We start from the raw sequence: 16,834 nt of genomic DNA, 5'->3' as shown, positions 1-16,834 counted from the left end.
TATAGTATTTTATTATTAATTAAATGCATCATTTCAAAATACAAGACTGCTTAAGCACACACAGCACTGCTAAGATCAGCAACTGTAGGCTTTGTAAAAACTGCGTTTTTGAGTAAAAATATGAAAGAAGACAATTTGCTGCCCTATGGAAAATAGTCTATCCATGAATATGGGAAGGAGAATCAAGGGAACAAGAAAAAAAAAAAAAGTAGAATTAGGAAGGACCAGAAGGACTGAATGGAGGCAAAAGTTTGAAACAGCAGAGGCTACGCAATTCACACACGCTCAGATTCTGAGGGCAAAAGGGACCATTACAATCATCTAAGATTTCAAGTTGTTTCATGAAGCCCATATATCTTGAGGGAAATTAATGCATGTTTAAGAACTGCATTCACTGTTTAAGAAACTACCACTTCCCATAGCAAGATGTCCTAATGTATTATCATTCTCTATCAAATCTCATTTTTTTTCTTGACTGAATTTGTCTAGCTTCAATTTCTACATCTTGTTTGGTATTTTATTGTATGGTGATCTTTTATTAAAGGTTTTTTTCCCCACATGTGACTTTCAGATCAAAATCAATTCATTTCTTAACAATCAAGTTTTTTCTTTGACAAGTTAAGTAAACAGAGCCCTTTAACTCTCTCATTTCTATATCCTGATTCACTCTTATGCCTCTTTCCCAAATCCCTTTTATTTTCAATAAAACATTTAGTGTTTGAATAAGTGAATATTAACAGAAAACTAATGAAATAAGCAACGATGACACTATAAGCATCATTTTGTCAAAAATTTAAACTTTATCCCAACTCTCCTATGTCTGTGGCAAAGATTAGCAGAGGGCACCTGTGAAGGAGATAGCCTACTGAAAGTGTGTAAGAAGTATGTGATTGTCTACTGAGGCAGTCTTCTTTTGCTCTAAATCTTCCTATCAGCTAACGATTAGGATATAGAATGAGAACTCACAGAGGATAGCACCATTTCAGAGAGATGCAATTAATTCCTTGTGCACTAACTGCAGAAGAAACTGAAGACACTTTCATCACAGAATCCCTTTATGATGGAAGATGTCTTCTTTAAAAAGAAGTCCTGCTTTACAAAACTTCAGGAGTTCTTAAAAGGGGTCAACAAGTATTGAGATAAGGGTGATACTGGGTAGGACAGGTTGCTTCTGATTCCAAAAGACTATTGGAGAAAACCCTCACCAACAACATTTAAGGAAAGTAGACAGCCATGGGATAAGAGTCCTGGCAGGGCTAAAGAATGAAACAAAAGACAGGAAACAGAATAGTAGTAAATGGTCAGTCCTCACAATGGAGAGAGATAATCCGCGGGGTTTCCCGGGACCTGTTCTATTTAACATGTTTTCAACTGAGGCGCACTGAAGTAGCAAAGTTTGCTGACACTATGAGGTTATTCAAGATAGTAAGGAAAAGAGCAGGCTGTAAAGAATTGCAGAAGGGTGAAACTGAGGTTTGGGACAATAAAATAGCAGATGAAATTCTGTATGGATAAATGCAAAGTGGAAAACAACAAAAATAATCCTTGCTTCATAAAGGAAATGGAGAAAAATTATAATTACCAGAAATCTCCTTATTTTGTTACAGACAGAATCATGAAAACATTACAAGACTGCCCAACTACACTCAAAAAGCCAATCACTGTTAGGTATTTTTAGAAGAGGAACGGAAAGAATACTTATGGCACTACACATATACATATCATTTGCACACATTCTGAATGCATACTGTTCACTCTAATCTGAAAGGCAGTAGTCTGAAACCAGAAAGGAAACAGAAAAGGGCAAGTATGATCAGAGGTAAGGAATGGCCTCCACTAGAGTTGAATTTTCTCTGATCACTACAAATACACAATAGGCACCAACAAATGGACATTGTTTCCTCCACACATACATAAAATTATCAAATGAAGACAGCAGCAATCAAAGTCTTTTCTTCCTAACAAAAGAGCAGGAAACTATTCTCCCAGCTGTGTATGCAAGAACACCACACGAGGAGACTGAAGAGGCAGTTCAATGAAATTTCCTTTAGGGTTATGAAACTGACAAGCACAACTAATTCAATAAATATGCTTCAAAAAGTTTGAATTTAGCAACACATTGATTAGATAGCTGAAAACCTAGGAATTTTTTATTAAAGCTGTCCTATGTTGATAGAACCTGTTGCATGATTCACTGAAATTAGGACAGCTAGAAAGCTGGTTTACTGGAAGAACATTGCAGTAAGATTAAAATATTCACATGCTGGCAGTTACAGAAAAAGAAGTAATTAATAGAAGAATGGAATCATGGCTATGTAGTAGTGCTCTGCTGTTGACAACTGCAATGAGGCACTCCCAGACCATATCTGGAACTCCCGCTGCCTAGAAAAGAACTGGAATTGCATAGTTGGTGGAAAGTTCATGTTCAGTTACTCTTATTATATGTATATATATATATAATATATATACATATATATATATTTGTGTGTGTATGTGTGAGTTCTAATGCTTACTATAAGATGAGCAAAGAGTGCATGATACATTACTACTAAATAAATCAAATAGTGCATCATGCAACAAGCATTCCTCTCACTGTTGCATGTACTTGCTTATACCAACGTGAAATGTAATATTTCTGGACCAGCTCTTAGCAGCTAAGACTAGACTTATCTGTGCCTAAAACTCCTTTGAGTTTAGGCAATAAATATACAAACTCCTAAGAGTCCCATATCAGTAATAAGTATACAAATTTTGTTCTTAGCAGTCAGTCTTCTCAAACAAGTGAGTCTGGTGGAAGAACAATCTCCCTCATAGATGAGAATAAAAAAGGCTGTTAACCTTTAGAATATATTGCAAAGCCTTCTCTCTGATAAAGCTTTTCCATTGTGTCATATGTAATAACAACGATTCTTCAAAATTCTACAGCATAAATCCCTATTTCACTGAGATTTTCGCATGAAGAAGGAAGAAAAAGAGCAGAGATTCTATAAATGTTATTCCTAATTTAATAGTGGTAGACATGTTCAAAGCAAACGTGCTATGCATGTTGCACTAGTAATAACTGATGCTACAAAGACTGCTATCAGGATAACTCATAGGCTAAGTTATGGCATAAACTTGAAGTGGTTCAAGGATAATTTCTCAGCTGTGAGAAAAATGAAAATCATCAAACCTATATACAATATTAATAATTCACTTCCTTATGGCAAATCATTTGTAGTAATTTGGTGGCATTTATTTATGTACCTATTCCCAGTAAGCATTAGCAAGGAATTCTGACTATACTACTAGAAGCTAAAAATAAGCATAGAATTCCATAACCATTGCTGAAGTATACTGTTTACTAAATATCTATTATTACAACACATAATATGTCAAACTGCCAGTTTGGCTTACATTGCTGTACTTTTAAACAACAATCAAGAGTTGGCAGAGAGCTAGATAAGTGCTAATTTATTGCATTTTGTATAAATCTAAATAAATAAATGTATGGCATGTTGTCCTAAGCTAACTTCACTTGACTGATAATGGATTGCTCCTTTTTGTGTTATACGTTTTTTGGCAACTTTTCCAGGTCCAGATTTGAATGCCTGAAATATCATAACTGAATCTCCTACTGATAATTTGTATTCCTGGTTCAAGGAAAAGAGTGTAAGATCCCAGTTAGAAGGAGATGCAGTGAGAAGGGCCTAATGTTTTTTATATATTATAACACTATAATTTTCATTGGACACTGTTTAAATGGCACTTAAGAGTGAGGAACACACAGTGCCTACTCCAGATCAATTTAATGTTGAAGTATGTCACTCAAATGAACCATTTAGAGCTTGCTAGCTCGAAACAATGTAAAAGAAGTCACTTACTATCACTCTGCTTGACAGTGTTGCATTTTTCCCTATAAAACACTATATTGCATTGTGGTTTTTTAGTATGCAAACTCCAGGTTTGGGGTAGTAGGGAGAGTCAGAGTTACAGTAATAGTTCAGCTACTACATCAGCGTTTTAAGCTTCTTCAAGGCTAGAGTGTGATCAAATAACTTTGCTACTGTCATCATCATCACTGAATCTGAAGGACTGATCCACCCATTAGCACTTAACAGATAACTTAATGTAAAAACCTTAATTTTCACATGAGAAAGCAACTATTAATGTGTATAATAAAGGTTGAATGATGGCCTCTGCTTATTAGAACACCTATAAGAATTTACAATTCTACAACGAACCTAGACGAGTCTTCAGAAGTAAAAATCAAACTCAGTTTTATTATGAGAACCTTATATTTTATATAGTACTTCACTTGATTTTTTAATTTAATTATTTTTATGTAAACAACAACACCAAATCCATTGCATTCAGTAAGTTAAACACTTGACATTTTTACTCCTTATAGTGCAATATTTTATAAAGTCTGGATATGTTTATTAATTAGTGATTATTAACACCCAGTAAACAACATCATGTCTTGTAAAAACACAATCTTTCTTCACAGCATGAAGCCAAAATCTATTATTCACTGATTCCATATGCTGAAATACACTCAAATGATCACAAATGACCTTAAGCATTAGATAAATGTAAATGAGGACAGGGTAGAAAATGTGCTTTTGATTGATATCTAAAAGACCAGGTTTGAAGTCTTGACAAGGGATGAAATCTGAAATCTTATACAAAGTAGATGGTAATTGGAAACCTACAAAATCTAAGCTTCTGCACAGATGTACTGCACAGGTCTGAAGTTGCTCACAAGTGTTCAGCACGTGGAGCCTCAAAGACTATTCCTGGACTCTTGTGGCCTTTGTCTATTTGGGAAGCAAGTATTAGATATCTCTCTAAGTTCTATTCACATATACCCCAACAAAGGCAGAATTTTCCTAAGAACTCACTTAAAAGAATTTCTTCTACATAGAATGGCTACATAAGCATAGAATAAATTATGTGAATGATAGCCATTGAAATTGTATGTGCTTAGCCCTCTACATTAATAAGCTTATTTTGCTCTAACAACTTGGGTTTTTTTAGCCCCTTTTCAGCTTTACTTTAACCACTTTGATAAGACTGAGAACCTTTCTTCTGGAATAAGAGTCCTTTAAAGAAAAAAAAAAAAAAAGTGAATTTTTAGGCAGACACATGCACTATTTCATCTTAGGTAGCCATCTCTGAGCACGTGGTTTTTCACTACTCTTTATCTTAAATACGAAGAGCTTTAAAATTTGCTTTTTAAATATTAGAAAAAATGAACACTCTTCACAGTCTCTTCTGTTTCCAGGCCCTACCGCACTTGGAGAACAGGGAAATAGATAGTTAAACAGCTAACCTCAGCAGCATCAATTACAGGGTGGATCAGGAAGGGTTCTGGAGATGAAGGAAACCAAACTCTCTGGACCTCTACAATGTTCATGCACCAGAGCACTCCCTTAGAAACAACTGAGTTGATTTTTAAGACTTCCAAATTTCTGTCTTGCATCATTTAAACCATGATACATATGTATTCTTGCTGTATACACCTGTGTCAGTGTAAGTAATATGTCACAAATTTACACATTTCACATTTACATTACATATACAATTACATGCGAGAATCCATAAAACACTATAGTAGTATCTTACCAGCTTGACACTTTCTGAGTCTTAAATACTCCTGCAGTTACATTTCTTGTGATGATGTCACTTACATCTGTAGTGTATTTGTTAAGAATTATAAATAAAACTAGAGCAATAATAAAAATAATCAGAAATACTTTTTTACATCAGTAATATATTCATATATTCATATATACATGTATACATATATATTCATAATGTCTTTAATCTATTTGGTTTTCAAAGTGCATTAATAGTCAGTCTGTGCAGAAGCATAAATTTCATAATGCTACTCTCGTTTGGCTGCCATAAATCTACCCAGCCTCTTGCTCTTGTTGCCCACCTCTATTGTATGTTCCTTCATTAACACTTCAATTTCCAGAACTGCTAGTGCTGTAGCTACAGAAGATGCAGAAAAAGATTTCCCTATCTTACTTATATTTAAAAGGAATTATTATTTACAACTATAAGAATTACAGAAATATCTTAGCATGCTCACTTTGCTGTTTAGTTGGTGCTGCTTTCCATTGTATCACTAGATCACAGAACGGAGGCTTCGGAAGCTTTTGGTTTTGAGTTCCAGAACTGCCACAAGGTATGCACCTTTATTCCTGGCTCTGTATGAAATCCAGCATGCATCAGGAGCACCTTCACCTGTAGGCAAGGGAGTTTCTAGTTCATTTGCTTTCTTGAGAAAGCTGTGGAACTGCCATAAAGGAGAGCATAAAGCAACAAATGCCTTTTGTTCTCCATAAGCACTGCAAGAGTCCCTCAGCTTCGTGTCTCTGCCTCTTTCAGCCTGGAAGATAGGTAACAAATTCGGATAACCACATAGGCAGGCCAGTGCAAGAGCTTCCAATCAAAGGGAGCAGTGTTCAGTCACCTATGCCTAGGAAGATAACCTTCATAATCAATCATTTGTAGTTAGTGAGAAGCCACTGGCAAGTAAAAGGTGTAGCAAGTAACCAAGGAACTGTGAGAGCATTAACTGGCATCCAGTGTGAATCCATATGTATTTGAACGGTTCACTCTCAAGTTTCAAAAATTAACTGAAAGGGACAATTTTGATAAAGACCTCAATGATAGTTCATTCTTAGTTAAAATACAGGAAGCACGATGCAAATGAGGAGGATATTTCTAGGTGTGCAAAATATTTTGGATGCAAGTGCTCTTTTAAGACAACTGAACACTAATGTCAAACTAATTTTAAAAATGACTAATGTTACCTTTTCTTTGTTGTGCTGAAATCTTATAATGGGCCCTCCTAAATTTGTTAACCGTTTAAGATAAGTTATTTTAGGAAAGTCCCTATCCAAACAATGTGGAAGAAAAGACAGCTGATAGTTTGTGAAGCAAAAAATTAGAGATGAAGTGACAGCGGAGTGGTTTAAACAAATCTCTGGACTTCGCACATGCCTTTTAAATCTTTTTCATGTTATGCATTGGGAAGTAGTAATACATCATCAATACTTGTGAAGCAATAGAAAGGCACAGATAATTCCATGAGCATGCTGTTTTTTCAGTGGAGGTAGAAGTAATGTTACTGATAAATTAGGTATACTTCACTTATATTATATAAATGGGCAAAACTATTAATAATTGTTATAACCATGTTAACACTAGCTTTTTTTAAATAATTTATAAGCCCATGTCTTCAGGCACTCAGGCTGAACATGACCTCTTTAACCTAAATTTCCCAGGACTGTTGAAAGATCCATACACTATATTTTAATGCCCATTATAGTGCACTGCAACAATGTTTTGTATTATTGATGCTTTTAGACAGCAGTTCAAGTCACCATTGCATGGTGTGAAACAGAGCTAAGGCAGAAGATACACAGCCTCTCTGACACATAAAAATGAATGGTATCTTCAGATATGGCCACAATTTAGTGCATAGAGATACTTTCAGTGTTCTGCATAAATCTGTCATAGAAATGACCTAAATTGAACAATTTGTATTGGGATGAAAATCACCCAAAATTTCAAAGAGGAATGAATTTGATACTTTGCCTTTGTAAATCTTCAATTTTTGATGTAAATATCTATATTTTTCTTTTAAAAAGCTGTCTTCATTTAAAATGTCACGAAAGAACTTAGATAAAACCAACAATAAAGTTTTGAACAAAGCTGAAAAAGCAAGATCATCCATCTTTACTTCATTGATTTGGCAGTGAGAATGATCTGTTAAACAATTAAAATCTGCCAATGATAGGGAAAAGGAATGAGTTAGAATGAAATCTTTTCAATGGCTTAGTAACTAAAATTATAATATCCATTAAAAATTCCATAAACCTCAAGCATAAGACCATTAATAAATATAAAATATAGCAACGTATGTTACAGTGTAGCAGTTAAAATCACAACAATTTGAAATTAACACATTCATCAATTGTATTAGCTTGTAATATTTCAATAACGTATCCTAAAACAGATATGTATTCACAATATGCATGTGAATACCTCATATGCCAGTATGAAATGGAGAATAACGTGAGAAATGTCAAAAACTAAAAGAAAAATCAAATCCTCAAAAGCTTGAGACTTCACAAAGCAAGGCTGTTAGTTACGCTCACTGAATAGCAATAACAACAACAAAAACAACAATAATTATGATGATGATGATAATACAAAGGCAGATTTTCAGAAGCAATGCACTATTGCCAGGTCGAATTTCAATTAGATTTCACTGATGTATTCATTTGTTTCTTAATGTGCTCATCTTGCCCATTAAGAATAATTAGCAGGCTTGCTTGGTGATTTCCTGGCTTCTGACAGTGATTTTTTTCTTTTTTGTTGACAACCACTTTTACTTTTTGGAAAGTAATTTTTGGATATTATAGTATGACTGGCATGTAATTTAAGCTTCCTAAGAAATTTAAAGGGAAGATGTAAACAGTAATTTTTAAACGAGATTATTTTAATGTATAATACCTACATAAAAAACATAATACTAGGCATTAACTGCTCCTGAAGAGCAGAATCTAGACAAGAAAACAGTATTTTATCCCACATTAACTTAATTTGGTGCGGTAAACAATTAAAAAATGACACAAGCTGTAGTAAAAATTAGCAGAAATACATCATCTGTAGGCCGTGACACTTGAAGCCAGACACTATTTCCTATTACACTATATATTCGTACAGATTTCACTAAGTCTGGTGTGGCTGAAGCAGATCTAAATTTAGCCTGAACTCCTGTTCTAGCTAATCACTATACAGAAAAAGGCAAGAGAAAATTACCATAAAACAGATCATAAAATTACTACAGAAGTCCATAAAACACATAAAATGCAACATAAATTTTATTATGTATGCTTTTAAGAATACTTTCTACCTACACTGTAAAGTTCTTAGTCTGCTGCACTTTGGCACCCTGCTAATATTAAGCCCATTGTAAAATCCAACACAATAAAAGCATTTTGAATGCTGAGCCTTCAGAGCACCAAATGTTAGAAAAAGAAAAATAAATTCCTGTTAGAGCCTTCCACCAATCACACATATCAGTGTGATGGGATTCACTGAGTGAACGCAGATGAAAACTTCTTACAAGACTTCCAGAAATAAAAGATATTTCTACAGCATGTTGTAAAAAACAAAGCTGTGTCAATTGGATTATATTAGTGTATCTTCTTCAGAAAATAGAGTGCTTTAATTTCTTTAATTCCAAAGACTCACTGAATATTTCCGTGCTTGCTAAGGATGACTTCTAAATTTCCAAAAAGTTCAGGTATGTTTGTGGAATCTGCTACACAAGCTATTTGCTGACTTTATGATTACAGAGCTCACCTGAAGCTTTCTGTGGGTAAAATGACCTTTTGTTAAATAACTGCTTTCAGAAGACGTCTGTTTGTTTTCTTAGATTAGTTTTGAAACACTTTTCTTCTCCCATATTTTTTATTTTCATAACGACAGAAGGGTTGGGAGAGGAGATGCTGTATAAAATGCACAGAATCATGAGTACTTTCTCCTCAGCTCATGGCTATTGTCAGCTATATTTCAGCAAAATAAGAATCCTTGGAACACAACAGAGAACTTGAATTTTCAAGAAAAAGGAGACTTTTATCAGGTTTCCTTCAAGAATTAAAAGATATAATTGGCTCTTGATTCCCATGGAATTGTGAAAGTGTAAACAATTACACTTGTCTGAGTTACCTTCGAGTGTTTTTGGCTGTAGTAGCCAACATCACACTGTTACATCTGATTTACCAGTCATAAGCAATTGCTATTTTCCTAATCCACAACGTCATTTAACTGATTTTTTTCATAAAAGATTCATCATGTTGGCTTTCAAATGCATACAAAACTCAAATCTAAACAATTCTTACGATGCAGGGGCCAAAACCTGAAAACCTAGTCTGCCTTAACATGCAAATAGAAAGATTACCAAGGAAAAAGCAAATAGATATCTTCCATTTTTTTCCTCTCAATTTCTAAGGGCTATTAGTATTCACTATATATATCTGTTCTTGTTCTGTGCTGATATTTAATGTGGCCACAAATTATGCTCACTCATTCTCTCGCTTATCCAAAGTACAGTTCAATTTTCTGAACTATGTGCTCAAATTAGAAGGGCATAATAGCAATTTATTCTAACATAATATTATAAGACATATAATAAAATACTTTCTACATGGGACAGAGGATTTTTGTAATCTTACATCAAGGGATACTGTGAAAAACTGATAATTGATTAGACACACTAAATGGGCAATTGGTAGACAGTTATAACTTATACCAGTAGTGAAAGTATGCATTTCAAAATACACTATAGCAATATAAAAATACTATGCATTTTTAAGAGGCTAATATATGAAAATAAAAAAGAAAAGGAATATAATTAAAAACAAAAACATGAAACATCACCCATAAACCTAGTTTCTCCTGCAAAATGAATACGCGAAGGAGAGCTAATGATTTGATTCACTGCTGTACCTCCTCTAACTGCAGCTTACACACACAGAATCCTTCAGCACTCAACCATGAGACAAACATTTACTGCTATACTTGCTGTATACCAACATGTACATTTTTAATTAACGAAGAAAATATCAGATTTATAATGGGGGAAGCTGCAGCTTTGCTCAAGATATTCTGCATCTATTTTTTTAATTACTTGTGTGGGGACTTTTTCTTAATATACCCCTTGCTGTCTGTCTTTATATTGATTGTTACTCAGCCAGTAAAAATGAACGAGCACAGCAAACCAGTTTTCTATCTGAATAAGGATACTTTTGATGGCCTTTTCATTTCCATCAGTTAACAGAACTTCTTTGACATCTGCAGAAATAGCAACCTGAAAAAAAGAGCACAGCAAACAATGAGCAAATATGCTTGTCTGTGTGGAAGTGAAGACAGGAGTGACAAGCCTTCAGTATCATGCTTCCTCACCTATTTCTCTGTAACAATCTTCAATCTTTTTTCATTTTATGTCTGCATTATTTTAATCATTCAATCAAATCAGTCAATACTTTTATCATTCCATTTGCGGGAGCCTCTATCTTGCTATCATTCTGTTCCGTAATTGCATTGTGACAGCGGATGATGGTATTCTGAGAGGCTTTCATTTGCGGGCTTCTGTTTATCTAGTAGAGCCATCATACAAGGCTGTCACTCTGCCTTTCAGCTTGCTTCTGTCTGACTGCCTGATGCCCTTCATATAACTTTGCATTGCAGGCAGATGGCTTTGTAAGGGTAATTTTTTTGTGAGCTTTGACATGCTCGCACATTGGGCTGTAACCTCGACACATTGTATAAGAGCGACAGGTTTGTCAAATGCCAATCAGTGTAACAATATGCTTTTATTTGTAGAGACATAAAAACTTGTCTAATGCACTGCACTGCTACATAATATCTCCTGAATACATGACTCAGAACCCAGAGAATGGTGAACGACTCTCCTGAATGGCCAATCTAATTCAAAAGAATCTAATTACTGAGAGCTCTGGATCATGTTTGTTGGTGTAATAATGCAGGCAAAACATTAGCAGCTATATCATGGTGCTCCAACTGTGATTCGCCAGGCTATTCCTGTATCTTAGCAAATGGGACTACAATCTGAAAAAAAAAAAAAAACTTCAGCTATGGCAATGAAAGACAGACCATACGTGGCCTGGAATGTCACAACAAGAGATATTGACTACACGGAGGTAAAATGTTTCTGCTCATCGAGGCAACCATAAAATCAATATGATACGAAAGCAAGTCAATCTAGAAGGTCTCTCAAGACTCTGCAGCTTGACCGCAGCTGAGGCTGTTGACAGTTCTCTGACCCAGCAGTTGGAGGCACTGGAACATTTTTCCTTTTGTTTCTTCCTCTGAATGGGATTGGAATTGAGAAAAGACCTACCATGAGCCCAGCCAAGCATGTCATGCCACCCCCTAGCTCACACACAGCAAGGTCCCTGAAAGAGAGAAAGGAAATGGTAGAACCCATACAAATTAGATGAAAACGGTCAGAGAGACATATATGTTACAAGAACAAATTGCCATCTGCAGTAAGAACGGAGCTACCAGGAAGTTGTAGAGACATGACTGGGCTACCTCATGTCGTTTTGCGTTTTAAAAATAATTATGAAATAGAAAAGTCACAAAGCAGGCAAACCAGTGGGGGTTCCCTCATTAGTGTTCAGTGCAACATTACCACCGCTGAGCTGAAAAATCTGAGAAGGTTCCCTTTTTTCCCTTGTCAATGGCTCTGTCTTTTAGAACTAAACTAGCTAGAGTAGCGAAAGATAATTGTTAGGAAAGGATAACAATGTTAATCCACATTCATTCTTGCAAAAACAGTTAGAGAAGTAAATGGAGAAATTAATATTATTTATATATTGCTCTACACAGTTATGCTCAAAAGCCTTTCGATATTAAAAAGAGAAGTTTTAAAACACGCCATATACCACAGAACAATTACCCATGAAGAAATCCGATCCTTCAATTAGCACTTAAAACCACAAGTGACCTACAAACAATACTGTTAGGAACAAGGAAGGAACTGCAAACAGTTAAGCCACAGAAAACCAAACGAAGTTAGCGTCAAGAGTCCGAGCTGAGCCCAAGCATAGGGGTGAATACACGGTCTAAAAGGTTGCTTTTAGCTCAGACCATAGCAGGCAGTTATTAAGATGTGAGAGTGAAAAATAATTTGGTGCACAGAGTGTGCCGGATGAGGGCTTGCAGGGGGAGCCATAAAGAATGTTCTCCACAGCCCCCGCCTGCCCCGGGAGGGAGGAGGGAGGCGGGAGGGAAGAAGGAAGGGATGCTGAGCGAGCGCGGAAACTGCGTGAGGCAGCAGTTAGGGCAAGGCAGGGCTTCGGTTTGGGAGCACAACGGCTTCACAGCTAAATCTATGGCAACTGCTACAGCTGCCAGAAGCGTTCCCACGGAAATAGTTTTGACTGGCAGAAAGTGGAATTTCAGCTTGGCAGACTTTTTGGTGCTCCTTTCTCCTCTAAAACACTCATAATTTAAAATCTATTTCTATATACCATTTCCCCACTCACTCTAAGTTGAGCATCTCGGATGCCACCTCAATACCAGAATACAGGCACTGATATTTTGTACACTGAGGCCACTGGACTATGCTGTATGACACTAACAGTCACGGTCTGGGTAGCATAGGTTTATTTCACTGAGACTGCAGATTTCCTTTGCAAATTCTTTGTCTTATTTAATGGAAATGAGAATGAAGATGGACACAGTTTGGAGGAACAAGCCATACCTAAACCCAATGAGAATTAAAAAAAGATTAGGAAATTTGCAGTTTGTGGTTTAGACAGAATAATTATAGGTTTTTCCTCACATAAATTTTGATTTTCCAAGCCATATGTTATATCTATATGTACATATACCTAAGCTTGTATGTTACAGTATTTACAAGACACTTGTTTCATTTATCAAAATAAACAAAGAAAGCATCTAGTGTGGGACTTCTGGTGCATTCTGAACCAAATTTGCATACACATAATACAGACAAACGCATTCACACATATAAACCACTCTAGTGCAAACTTCCCATATCAGCAATTTTTACAGACATTCATAAATGAGAATTAAAATAAGAAACTCTGCTCTGGTTGTGCTCTTCGTAGGGCAGAACCCCCAGGAACTCAGAAATTGCATCTGTGATTTCCTCTATGCTCACTGCAGGTTTGGTTAGCCAAGGCAGGAAAACACACTTCAGTGACTAGCACTGTGAATTTTACTGCCAACAGTCTCTGAAAACAGAGTGCACAAGCTGCTATGTGCGCTGGGGTGGTAAAGTTCTAGAAGAATAGTACAACAGCAGCAGAAGTGAAGCAAATACATTCCTTAGCTGCCTCCTCTGGTGGGGTGGGTTTCATTCAGGTGGATGCTGAAGCAAAAATGAGGCTGTATAAACCAGGGCAAGATTTAGAGCCAGATCTTGTCCCTTGTGATAGGACAAAGGAAAATGGTTTCAAAAGAAGAAAGATTTAGACTGGATATAATGAAAAAGTTCTTTACAATCAGCGTGGTGAAGCACTGAGAGAGATTGCCCAGAGAGGTGGTGGATGCCCCAACCTTGGAGACACTCAAGGTCAGGCTGCGAGGGACTCTAAGCAACCTCATTTAACCATAAGTGTCCCTGTTCATTGCAGTGGAGTTGGACTAGATGGCCTTTAAAGGGTCCCTTCTAACTGAAACGATTCTATAATTCTATGATCACTGAGTGGAGTGAGAGTCAGCAAACTGAATGAATTAGCTCAGGTTTGGTGTAAAGGGCAAGGACTAATAGACTAGACAGCTTGGTCTTCTCTAATTTCCCAACACCAAGTGTACACAGAGAGTAGGATTTTGCATAACCCAAGCTAGTTTGCTTAGTATGAGCCTCATAGCCTTCCTCAGAACACAACTTAGGCCTGCAAATGCAGTGTTGTTACACTTCATTCATGCTCCTAGACAATGAAACTACACAAATTTCTAAGTGCAAAGCTCTGTATACTCAAGGGGGAGGAGGTGGATGCAGGACAGTTTTATCTTTCAGCATTCCTACTGGGTGCTTGTCTTCTACAAGTTCAGAAGATAGGAAAAATAAACAAAATTGAACATTCAGAACTGCAGGATAAAACTTAAATAGAAGTGCAAATTCTTCCATCACTATATGCAGGAATTATTATGTGCTTTATCAGGTTATTTTTTGCCTGCTTTTGCAACAGATGTTGGTTTAAAGAATGTCTTTCATTTTTCCTGACCTTCACAATCAGTACTGATCGATTGGAGCTTCACTTTTGTTTCCCAAAAATCAAAGTGAAATAAAACGCCTTGAGTGGAAATCAAAAGTCTTTGACATATAGCAGAAAGCTTGCTGTGCAATATTAGTACCCAAAGGCAGCTCAGAATTCTTTGTTAAGAGCAACATGCTTTCACCTTGAACATTTTAAATTTAATCTGAAGACTTAAATCATAGCAATCTTTACCATGCAGATGCAATAAAACTAAAAGATTGGAAAATATCTTTTCATATTCAGATCTGTACCTGAAAATTTCTCTGTGTTTTAGGCAGTAGTAAGCCAGCACTTCTTCAGATGGCCAGAGACCTATAAAACAAAAGACATTCACATTCTTAGAATAAATCTTTCTTTGTCTAAAGTAATTTGACATGTACCACCATTTGCAGATCTTTACCAATTGTTTCATTTTTCGAACTTGCCACAGTACCATGGAATAAAACAAATGTAATTTTTAATGGCACATTTCTGATTCTAAGCGCTCGAACTGAAGATTTCATAGACTTCATCCTAAGAGAAAGAGAAATTTACTTCATACAGATATACTCCCACACACAAATATACAAGCATACAAATATGTATTACAGTCAAGACTTTAAAAGTTACATACACTTTAATTCTAAAAAGAAGAATTCTGATATTTAGTCATTCGCATGAACATCAAACTGCTATTATCAGTCCAGATTCCAGGTCCATCTTGCCTTGTAGCCTGTCTCTAACAGAGGAGACTAACTTCTTTGTTAGTTAACCTCTCTAGTCATATCATTTCTGCCTAGCTCCTTTTCATTTTGCTTCTTTTCTTGGGGAGGGCTCTTAGCTATCGTTAGCTTCAGTCTGACCCTAAGAAACATGCTAAGGATGATCATGTGACCAATACAAGAACACAGCACAATTCTTCATCATCTCTCCTCTCCTCCTTGGCAGTCTGTTGAGGCACAACTCCTAAGTTCTGTTTCATACCCCCCAAAAGATTTTTCTGGTTGTCCTTTGGATTTATGCAAATCTTCTTTGGCTACAATGACCCATGGCAGAAAGCACCGCAGTTTTACTGCACTTTATAAATAAACATCTCCTCTCTCTTGTTTTGCACTTTCCATTTGAGACCCTCCAGTTTCCATAGGGGAGCAGCCAGGAGCAATCCTGATTTTTTCACCTACTTCATCCTGTTTGTGACTTTGTAAGTTTCCAGCACAGAACTTGCAGCGGTCGCTTCCAACCCTGTCACATACTGAGAGGCACCCATGCAAATTTACCCCCTCAACAACAGTCACTCAAGAAACTCGCTGTTACTTTGGGCCAGTTTCCCACCTAACAGGAATAATCTAACTCAAGCACAGCAGCCCATGGACTGGGAATGCAATCCTGCAGGCCCAATGCTCTCCTGCAGGCATCTGTCTGTATTGCTGGAGGAGCCTAGGGAAAAGAGGCTCACATTCAGGCACTTGAGATAGGCTCCTGGATTTAAGGGAGGATGAATCAAAGGCATAGGCAGCCAAATTACAGTTGTATGTGTTTTCCATCTGTCGTTGCTTAGCAATGAGAAAACACGCTTCACGTCTATCCACAGGTCAAAACTGGGGTTAGCCTCCCCCCACCACACATAGCATTACAAATTACTATGACAGAAGCCTGACTTAGTATTATAAACTGTAGACACTTCAGTGGTTTCAGTAAACTTAAAAACAGACATTTGGGAGCATTCTTTAGATGTTTCCAGGCAGGCAAATTGAATTCCATGTAGCTTCCTCTCTTTAGACTATTTTTTGTAATTGTTTCTTCTCCAAAGACTTTAAAACATCATGGCATATTTAATGGAAGCAGAAGTTTGGGAGAAAAATTGTCTTCCTTTTAAATCACTTACAGCTGGATGGTAACCCTCAAATACATAATCCTTCCTGTCCACCCAATAAATATTCTGACCTACCCTTACTCGCAGTGAAAAATGATTAAAATTTATGAATGTGTTGTCTGCGTGCAAGTCAAGTAAAAGCTTAGGCAGAATTTGGCCA

General features: G+C 36.4%; 1 protein-coding gene across 2 annotated transcripts in view; it reads right to left on the bottom strand.

Annotated features, from left to right (window-relative positions):
• CAMKMT (calmodulin-lysine N-methyltransferase) overlaps positions 1-16,834 on the bottom strand; it is a 196,776-nt gene that overhangs the window by 28,823 nt on the left and 151,119 nt on the right. For both annotated transcript variants that reach the window (XM_010706776.3, XM_031552384.1), the window contains exons 4-7: positions 15,074-15,134; positions 11,930-11,984; positions 10,813-10,876; positions 5,608-5,674 (exon numbers count right to left, since the gene is read on the bottom strand). In XM_010706776.3, the coding sequence (XP_010705078.1) occupies positions 5,608-5,674; positions 10,813-10,876; positions 11,930-11,984; positions 15,074-15,134 (247 nt within the window). The remainder of the gene's footprint in view (positions 1-5,607; positions 5,675-10,812; positions 10,877-11,929; positions 11,985-15,073; positions 15,135-16,834) is intronic.

The sequence above is a fragment of the Meleagris gallopavo genome, chromosome 2 (genome assembly GCF_000146605.3).
Source record: "Meleagris gallopavo isolate NT-WF06-2002-E0010 breed Aviagen turkey brand Nicholas breeding stock chromosome 2, Turkey_5.1, whole genome shotgun sequence".
Classification (NCBI taxonomy): Eukaryota; Metazoa; Chordata; class Aves; order Galliformes; family Phasianidae; genus Meleagris; species Meleagris gallopavo.
The sequence above is the reverse complement of the archived record's forward strand: the minus strand, read 5'-3'. Positions and strand labels throughout refer to the sequence as shown.